This window comes from Poromitra crassiceps, assembly GCF_964638095.1.
Source record: "Poromitra crassiceps genome assembly, chromosome: 13".
Classification (NCBI taxonomy): Eukaryota; Metazoa; Chordata; class Actinopteri; order Beryciformes; family Melamphaidae; genus Poromitra; species Poromitra crassiceps.
Window position 1 is genome coordinate 4190239 of NC_139644.1, and position 10372 is coordinate 4200610.

The following is a 10372-nucleotide window of genomic DNA, read 5'->3' on the forward strand; positions in this document are numbered from 1 at the left end:
AGGCTGGAGCCAACTTCTCATCCATTTTGCAGTAGCCAGGCAGACCTGTGTTCACAGAACCAAGTCACAGGTGGTAGTGAAACAGAAGAAGATGTGCCTCAGTGGTGTAAGGTGTGCACCATGTAAACACCATGTTCTGGGTTCTGGGACATTTGTCGCCCGTCAGCCTCCTCTGCCCGGCCTGGCCTATCTCATAAAGGTGACCAAAAACATCTGATTCTGATTGGCTGTTCAGGGACGATTAAGCTGCGCTGCGGCCACACTGATCCGTTGGAAAACGTACACAATTGTTAACGAATAGATTTCTGTCCGTTCCATTGTTTTGTTCATTCAGAACACCACGCCGCCTCCACTCTTGATCGGCTAAACGGTTTGGTGACGTGATTCTGGTCGACAGGACATGAATGTACTTTCAGTGACTTGTTGATCGTGTCGCGTCGCTCACAGTCTGAATGCACGGATAGTACAGATGAAACGGTGTGAACATTTCATATCATTGACCAAAGTTTATCACAGTTATCAGTATTATCATGATATTGTTACAATATGCTGAAGATGTTCAAAAAGTACTAATACACTCACTGAAATCATTTCACAAAGCCTGCCGCCTGCGTCTGGCACACTGTTGCCAACTTTGGTTGATGATGGACAGTATTTATTTACCGTGTTTATCAAAGAACTGTAATCAATTTAACACAGTTTTAATGATAATTAAAATTTGAAACGATAATACTCACCATCAGGAATTTTATCACGGTTTATCATTAAACCGGTAATTGTTTCATCCCTAACGGATAGACGCTGCCTCGCTGGCCTCTGGTTGGTTAACACCCGGTCAGGAGCTGTGCGTAGTGCATGACACTATAGATTGGGAATTTCCCAACAGACTCCAATCAGCATACGTGCATTAGTCTACCAAGTTTAATTGGCAGTGTGTGAAAGAGCAATAATATATATATTTTTTTTTATTGCAGCTGCATGAGGTTTTGATACATGCTCTACTTTTTTTGCGTTTCTAATTTTAATATAAATTTGATTGCACAGGCTTGTAGCCCAAGATCAACTCTGATTATTGGCATTCTAGTTTCTGACATCGTCGGGGGAAAATGAATATTCATGTCAGTAGCAGGCGGCTGAATGTCATAATTTCTGGGGTGTGCAGTCTGTTTTTGTGATCCTGACCGGCCCTTTCTCTCTGACCCGTTGTCACAGTGAACACTGGGATTGTGAACCACACCCACTCCAGGATGGGCTCCATCATGAGCACAGGAATTGTCCAGGGTATGTCCACTGTCCAATGTCCTCTGGCTTGTCCCCCAACCAAAGCCAACGTAGCGTAGAAACAACTGATCCTGCACTGTCCTGATGCCTCGTGACGCCAGCCTGCTAAAACCATCCTGATCGCTTTCTGTTTCCCAACTCGTTCTGCGGATCCGTCCGGCCTCCAGACATTTCCAGACATTACAAAGAGCATGGGCCAATCAGGGACCTGCCTCGTAGTTGACAATGTAAGCAGCCAATCAGGGATGCCGCTTGCGAAACAGTATGGCGACTCCCGAAGCTTCCGAGTGGTTTTGGATTGAATTAGCAGACCCTGATAGGCTGAAATATTTGTCTGTCAAGGCAAGTACTCCCGCCCACTGAAAGCTCAGGTTATCAGGATGGTTTTAACCAGGCAATAGCATGTTGCTTGGCCACAGCATCAGATGTCAGCCGCCTGGCCTGTCAGATATTTCCATGGCTAATGTTCCCCCCCCTCCCCCATATGCAGAAGCCTCCACTTATGCTTATGATAAAGATGATGAAATGACACTTCATTTTATGTTTAAAAAAAAAAGGTAAATCATGCTGCAATAATAATGTAGTGGCATCAACCAAAATCACATTTCCAACATATGTTTTGGCCAAACAAATCAAGAATCATAAATATTCACACGCCTGTGGGTAGATTAGTTAATATTATGATTAATTAGTATTTTGTGAATCCTCTCTTGACAAGGATAACACAACAAGGATAACACAACAGCTTTTAGGCCCCGCCTGGTTTTTTTCACTTCAAATTGTACAACAAATGTATGTTGGATTCAGGTCTGGAGACTAGCGCCAGTTTTTGCCTTTTCAAACTGAATCCCTCCCCAACAAACGAATATCCGATTCTTCTGATACATCCTACTGGAGACTGGGATGGCCAGTCAAAAATGTTGACGTTATGGTCGGTCACCCATTTCTTAGTTGATGTAATAATGATCCAAAACATACATTATGTTTCGTATCATTGTTATTTCAGCAAAGGTTGAGCAGCTTGGTGAAGTTAACAGTTTTGACTCATAATGTCTGAGTATTTGCTGGAGTTCATGATTCCATCAATCTTAATAAGGACCAGTTGCACAAAACACCTTGAGTTAAGATTTTCCTTAAAGCCTAAATATAGTTCCGCGTAAGACCCCTCGCCGAATGTGCAGAGTCGGCGCAGCCTGTGTGCAGCTGTGATTGGATACAGGACAATGCAATACAAAACAGTACAGGAAGTGCCTTTCAAGGAAACACCATTTCCTCATTTATCAATGCTTGGCCCTCATCTAGCAAAGCCTTCTGCAGCATAAAACTTCAACTGCGCCGACATGATTGCAAGTTCTTGGTAAACAACACGATTGCCTCATATGTAATGGACATGAGTGCACCACAAGCCACCTAGTGTTTCGGAGGTGTACTGCAGCCAATGCGCTGAGTGACGTTCGAGTATGTACAGTCTGGCTGTCAAGGCTCCAAGTGGAGGCTGAGCAGAACCTGCAAAGGCCTTTAGAGTCAATATCAAAGAAAAGCACAATGCAATGGGAACGGACAGACCTTGGATACGAGCCGGGCAATGTCGGGAGGCAAAGTTAATCTAGTCCACGTACAGCGCCATCCTGTGGTGTTGCTGTGCTGCTTAATTAAACAGCTGTTTGGGTTTGTGTTGGGTAGCGGATTAATTTACAACATGTGATTAGACTTGAGCCGGACTACGTGTGTGTTTAAACGGTTTGAATACACACCTGCATTTAATGCACCTGGTTTAATACACACCTGCCAGCCAAACAGAAACCTCTCCAACCATTTCCTCATCCAAACTCACCTGGCTGCAGCCTTTCACTTTTCTTTAGTCAACTACTGAACACAACAAAGCAGCTGTTCCACCTCCATGTTGTAAACATCTGCCTCCATGCTCACATCATACAGAAGCTCCGTCAGGCAAGATGATCCTAACATCTTGTCGTGTGTGATGCACCATCATGTGCTTCACTTGTAGTTTGAGCTTGTTTGCGTTTTGAGAGAAGAAAATCGGTGAAGTTTCTCATTATGTGCGCGTGCAACCCGATCTGAAAATGATTTTAAACTGCTGTAATCTGAGCCCAGAGGGAATGTCCGTTCTTTTCTTGTAATAACACCACCTGGTGAGGCAGCAAGCCAGATGTAGCTGAGAGAGGACTGTTAGAACGGTGCTACCTGTGTAGCAGCATGTCACAAGTTGAAAAGGTGTTCTGCCACAACTCTGCCTGCTCACAGGGTGCATCAGGGAACACTGGGAAAGGGGAAATTCCAGTACCAAGTAAGATTTGTGGAAGCATCTCTGCTTGACTAATACATGTTTGTTTTGGAATGTCCTCTTTCCCAGCAATGCCATGGCATTCCATAAATAGGAGAGAATGTCTATGGGGTGATACATCTTTGAAGGTCGCTTTGATGTAACGCTCGACTGTTTTCTTTCTTTTTTTATAGGAGCTTCTACGGGCCAGTCGGGCCCCAGCAGCAGCAGTACCCACTACCCCGTCACCAACCAGTTCACCATGGGGGGCGCTGCCATCTCCATGGCCTCGCCCATGGCTATCCCCAGCAACACCATGCATTACGGCAGTTAAAAGAAGACCTCGCTAAGCTCTCCTCAACCCCGCCCCCGCATGACAAGAGCCCCCCCCCCCCCCCCCCCCCCCAAGCACCCCTCAGTGGAGCTCCTCTGTTCGCTTCCCCCACCCCCCAAACAACCAACCGCAGCCAAAACCAGTAAACCAAAACCAGTGCTGTCAAGGCACTTCGTCGCCCTCATTCTCCTCTTTGTGTCCATCACTTTAAGGCTCTCGTATCCGTCCAGACTCTAGTCTTGCTATAAGCGTTCTGAGACCTTCCTCCTTCCGTTCATTGGGACTATTAATACATTATGCACAGAGAGAAACAGACTGTCAACGACAAGCTGCACGACTGGATCACAGTTGTCCTCTTCCCCCTTTTCTGGGTTCCCACTCTACCCCCTCACCATCTTCTCTCCATCCTGTCCACCGCCCTCGCTGCTTTTGGAGCGTCATGCCCCCCCAAACTCATCTCCTCCCCAAGAATGACCTTGTTGCCAGCTATCAGCGCCGCTCTGTGCCCCAAATCCTCCACCACCTCTATAGCAGACCTCCACCTGAACGATAGGCTCTTCATTTGTACAGTAGCACACTAGAGACATTGTCAACATCATCATCAACACTGTCATCATGCTTTTATCATATCACGTCTTCAAAGCTCTTCTCCAGCTCTCTTGAGAAACTGACTCATGCCGGACAAGACGGTTCCTTTAAGACCTGCCTATCGCTCAAGGTGTCGTCATCCATGATGTAGTTTATTTTATTTTCTTACTTCGTGAAAAGTAGTTGTCTTAATGTTTAGGTGACCCTTAAAGGAATGCACTACATTTTGTGGAAAATTGCCTATTGGTCAACCTCCTTGTTAATTGATCAGAAGATTGATACCAAACTCATTCATGTGTCCCTGGTAGATCATTAGCTCTGGTGCTTTAGCCTACACTATGTTGAGTGATAGTAGGCTACATGCTAACACTTTAGCCTACACTATGTTGAGTGATAGTATGCTGAAGTGTAGCATTGAGCACCAGAGCCAATAGTTTACCAGGGACATATGAATCATTTTCTATGTTATCGTCACTTAAAGCCCTCCTCCACAGTCAGTGTAACCTACCTGTTTAACAGTTCTGGTTAATAGTTGCATGTCATCTTATTCTGTGATACGCTGTTAGCCACAGGAGCTTGCAGATTTTGCAATAATCGAGTAACGGATTTCACCATTGAAATCAACGTGACTTGTACTTGCCAGCTAACTAGTGTTTCGGTCATTCAGTGACGTTTTGAGCCCGACGTAGCTTAGTACAGCAGGCAGCGGGCTTCACCAACACAGCTAACAGCTAGCTAGCTAGTTAACATGCTAGCTTGTCCTGAGTCAGAATCGAAGCAACACATTTACATTTTTGAACTTGAGCACAAAATTAAGTTATTTGTCAAAAGATATTTGGCAAACAGTGTGGCTAATCAACATTTTCAGGAAATGACTCTTAGAAATATCTTAGAAATGTCACTGGAGGGGGGCTTTAACAGGGAATTTGACCGGTGGGACAGTCTGCCTAAAACGTGAGTTGCTTTAAGTTAGCAAATTTATGAATTATCCCAAAGCTGTAAACCTGAACCATGCATTTGGTCAGACAGCAAAGCTGAACCATGCATTTGGTCAGACACATCGCCCATCCTCTGAGCCCACAGGACACTCAGCCAGATTGGGCCGGGACAGGACAGACAGTACGGACCTATGAGCCAGCTATCAGCCAGCTGGCTGCTGGAGGGAAGATGCCTGTGTTGGATTGGCAGCGTCCTCGTTTACATTGTCCTTTCCTTCCCCTCCTCCTCCCAACCAGTTTGAAACTGTGAGACTGTCATAGAGAGACTTCAAGGTTGAGGCATGGGAGAGATGGATAGAGTCTCTACCTCCTCACCACGCACCATGTATGATTTCCAACATATCCTACCATCTCACAGAATTTTTTCCCCCAAGACAGCGAAGGCATGTCCCCTCCTAGTCTGCCTCTTATTGGCTTGGGTTTAATGTGACATCACACATGGAGCTATGAGCTCCATTCTAGCTAGTTCCAAGGATAGTTCCAGGAAGTACGTGGTGGGCTGTTTGAATGCATAAAATAAAGCTGATAATATACAATTAGATTTTTTACCCTTTCAAAGTACATCACAAATGGTCCATTTTGCTGCAGCTCTACAGTGCTGCTTAATCCAGAACCTTACTTCCTGGAACTATTGCGAGGTGAAAAACAACAACATTGGAGTGAATGGAGATGACGCAACTCTTACTATTGCAATGGCTCTGGTTTGGTTTAGGCATGAGGCACGATGATTGGTTGGGTTTAGGTATCAGGGTTAGGGCGATTGGTTGCGATTAGGGTAAAATATCAGGTTAAGCCAATCGGAGGCATAGTAGGGTGGGACATGCCCTCGCCATCCTGGGGAAAAATATCACTACCACACCCTTTTATCATTGAAGGAGAGAAAGACTTCAACATGTATGCATTGCTTCCAGTCTCTCAATTATTGGACTTGGTTTATTTTTGAATTTATGATTTAGTAAGTTTTAAAAGAACTGAGAAAAAAGTCTCTTTGTAGGTTTAACCATTTTTGTTGTCTTGATTTTTTCCTTTCACAAAAAACAACAAAGGATAAAAAAAAAAAGAGAGAAAAAGGAGCAAATTAAATGTGGTGGAGATGTTCCAAAAATCATGCTGGAATCACGTCTTGTAGTACTTTAATTTGTTTCATACTTTGTTCAATGGACTCATTAACAGCGGATGTTTATCATGTGGTAGCTAGCTAATGCTATAGAGCACTCCCTTTGTCATGGAATGGTTGTTATATATTCCCACGATCTTCGCCCTCTGGGGCTCATCTACCATTACTCATCGTAAGGGATTGCCAAACCTGACACAAAATGCACTTCAACCAATCCAGTGATACCTGTCCATCTAATATAACCACGGACACGCCCCTGCCCTCACGGACACGCCCCTGCCCTCTCATATCTCGTCAATTCAGCTGACCTTACCTGATGATTTTGTTCACAGCCGAGGCTGGCTTCACATCTATGGGATCTGCTGAAGCTTCATGGATCTTCGCCCTTCCAGTATCGGCTCCTACGTGCGGGACGCCGCTGCAGAGGCTACGCTGCACTCCCTCTTCTCCGCCACTTGTGCCAGGCCAACGAGCTCCACTCCCTCTTCTCCGCCACTTGTGCCAGGCCAACGAGCTCCACTGCTGACGGAGCTTCCGGCTTTCGTTCCTAAGCTGTTAGCATTGGATGCCGCCTCGGTGGTGGTCGAGCTGGCTTCTCCTCGACCGAGGTGACACTGCTGGTTAATAGCTACTGGGTTCATTAGCTAGCTACTAGGTTCATTAGCTAGCTACTGGGTTCATTAGCTAGCTACTGGGTTCATTAGCTAGCTACTAGCGGGCTCCCTGAAGCAGCGCTGACGTCCCATCAGTGAGGAAGCTAGGAGCGTCACTCCCACTAACTAGCATGCCTACAGTGGTAGCTAGCTCTTAGCTGAGCTCCGCCATAGTTTGTCGGATAGCTGGCTGTGTGCACTACGGGCACTACGCTGGTGCTGGCTGCTTTCCGTCCTCCAGAGCCGATGCCCCTTCGATGAGGAAGCTACCTGGTTACTTTTAACTAGCTAGCTATCAGGTAAAAAATGATGGCAGTTAGCTGGGCTCTTCCGCTGTGGACAGCTAGTTGGCTAACTACGTGTGTAGCTAGCTACTAGCTAGCCTTCTGGCTTCCAGCTTAGCTCATTTGAGAGTTAGGGGGTGACAGTAAGAAAACAATTCCCTCAGGTCTCCCACTAACCGGCCCCTTCATCTCCGCTATGTTACAATTCCACAATGTTGCCTAAGGAGATGTTCATCATCGCTAATGATGATGGTAAGTTCCCCCCACAGTGCTGAATTTCTTGCAATTTGACATAGCGCCACCTACTGGCAACACAAAAAGCAGTTTATCTCGAGAAACATTCGTCCGATTGACTTCAAACTTGGGGAGTGCGCTGCTCGGACCCCGAGAAAGAAGTCAACTTTGTGCAATTCAACCAATAAGATCACAGCTTTCACGTATCTCCAGGACCGTCCGTCCGATTGACTTCTGTATGTCCGTCCTTCGCGTATCTCGAGAACCGTTTGTCGGGGGATCGACTTCAAATTTGGTGAGTAGACTTAGGAGGATCTGAGTGCAGTGTGTGAGGGTAGCGCTCACGGTGCTGAATGAGGGGAACGGGCACTGCATTAGTCATCAATAAATGCAACATGTATGACTGTCAGTTCCATTTCCATTGACAACCATTGTGGGCATGTATGGCTGTTCATAGAACTTATGTCCTTGCATTTATTGATGTGACTGGAGCAGGATGAATTCTGATGTTTCTGGATATATATATATATATATATATATATATATATTTATATATATATATATATATATATATATATATAAAACCACCATCGAAGGCCTCTGGCTTTTGGGCCTGCTGCTCCTCTTCCGAGTCAAACGGCTGGATTGAGCGGATATGAGAAGGCAGGGGTGTGTCCGGGTTCTATTGGAAGGACAGGTATCACCAGATTGGTTGAAGTGCATTTTGTGTCTGGGTTGACTCCCTCATGATGCCATAATGGCAGATGAGCCCTGGAGCGCTCTGATGGTGGTCATATAACTATGGTTATAATGACATAACCTACATTATGTGCAGTCAATAGTGGCATCCACTTTTATGATGGAAAGTGTGAGGAAGAGCCTGTCATGTTGTGTCATGCCTGTGTTGATATCTTCCACAGTAATAACACCTTTGACTCTTCTACTCCAGAGGAAGTTAGACAAAGTCCTGCTGTCCCTAATTGTTTCACTTTATCACTGTAGGTAAGAGTACTATGGTGGACCAAGATTAATTTGCTTGGTCCAGCACTTACGTGCTTTAGCTTGGTCCAGCACTTACGTGCTTTAGCTTGGTCCAGCACTTACGTGCTTTAGCTTGGTCCAGCACTTACGTGCTTTAGCTTGGTCCAGCACTTACGTGCTTTAGCTTGGTCCAGCACTTACGTGCTTTAGGAACTACTCTTGAGTCCTGAATCATCTCCTCAGTTTCATGTTGTGTATAAAGCATTTGGGGATTTGTGAGCGGAGCGACATCCTGAATTTGTCGGTTGCTGGTGGCCTCAACATTTTTTGCAAACTTCCCTCAGCCAATCAGAGCTTTTTGGTAGTTGTTACTTCACTTTGAATTATTTGTATGTGCAAACTTACTCGGTCAATAAAACTGATTCTGATGATTGTTTGTCGCTGAGCACGTTGCCGTTTTCAGCAGTGAGTCGCTAAAGCCATTATTAGTTACGAGGCTCTTTTTTTCAGGGTTGCCACGGGTCTGGAAAGTACTTAAAAGTACTTGGGTTTATAAAGAGCTCCTTAAAAGTGCTTGGAATTAGCCTTGTGTGTCTCATGCACTCAGAATTCACCTATGATACCATCTATAGATATACAATTGACTATGTGGACTTTGTTTCAAGTTCTGTGTTCGGCCACAGCTATGTTGTTGTACGTGCAATCGGGCTGAAACCTTCAGGGTGTGTAAAGGGCACCCATGCAGGTGACCTGACGGAGCTGGATTTTCTAATTAGCTAATGATGTGATGTCATCAGTGATGATGTCAAAAGTGAAGTTGTAAGGGCGCACACACAAGGAGGCATTGTGACACAAGACTGATAAGGGATATCATAGGAGGGCATGCACACACACACTCTGATGATGTCATCAGTGATATAATGAGGCACACACACATGAATGCATTGTGACATCACTGATATAATAACATTTAGTAGGGCAACACACAGTCAATAGGGCAGCCGAGGCGAGGCGGAGCTACATCGAGAGCGCCAGGCTTCATACTGTCCACTTCCTTCCTTCCAATCAGTAGCCCATTATTCTCTGCGCATCACCCAGGTGGGTGCTCTGCATCACCCAGGTGGCTGCTGTGCATCACCCAGGTGGCTGCTGTGCATCACCCAGGTGGGTGCTGTGCATCACCCAGGTGGCTGCTGTGCATCACCCAGGTGGCTGCTGTGCATCACCCAGGTGGCTGCTGTGCATCACCCAGGTGGCTGCTGTGCATCACCCAGGTGGCTGCTGTGCATCACCCAGGTGGGTGATGCACATCACCCAGGTGGGTGATGCACATCACCCAGGTGGGTGCTCTGCATCACCCAGGTGGGTGCTGTGCATCACCCAGGTGGGTGCTGTGCATCACTCAGGTGGGTGCTGTGCATCACCCAGGTGGGTGCTGTGCATCACCCAGGTGGCTGCTGTGCATCACCCAGGTGGGTGCTGTGCATCACCCAGGTGGCTGCTGTGCATCACCCAGGTGGCTGCTGTGCATCACCCAGGTGGGTGCTCTGCATCACCCAGGTGGGTGCTGTGCATCACCCAGGTGGCTGCTATACATTGGTGGTGGATGAGTTAAGGC

At 46.2% G+C, this 10372-nt stretch overlaps 1 protein-coding gene across 2 annotated transcripts in view; it reads left to right on the forward strand.

Moving 5' to 3' along the window:
* The window catches only part of carm1 (coactivator-associated arginine methyltransferase 1), a gene marked incomplete at its 5' end in the record, with an annotated part of 73954 nt that extends 65672 nt beyond the window's left edge, over positions 1–8282 (forward strand). The window contains 2 exons of one of the 2 annotated variants that reach the window (XM_083650276.1): positions 1213–1281; positions 3760–8282. In XM_083650276.1, the coding sequence (XP_083506402.1) occupies positions 1213–1281; positions 3760–3899 (209 nt within the window). In that variant the 3' untranslated portion in view covers positions 3900–8282. The remainder of the gene's footprint in view (positions 1–1212; positions 1282–3759) is intronic. The other variant, XM_083650275.1, reaches the window with a different exon arrangement.
* Between the last annotated feature and the right edge of the window lie 2090 nt (positions 8283–10372).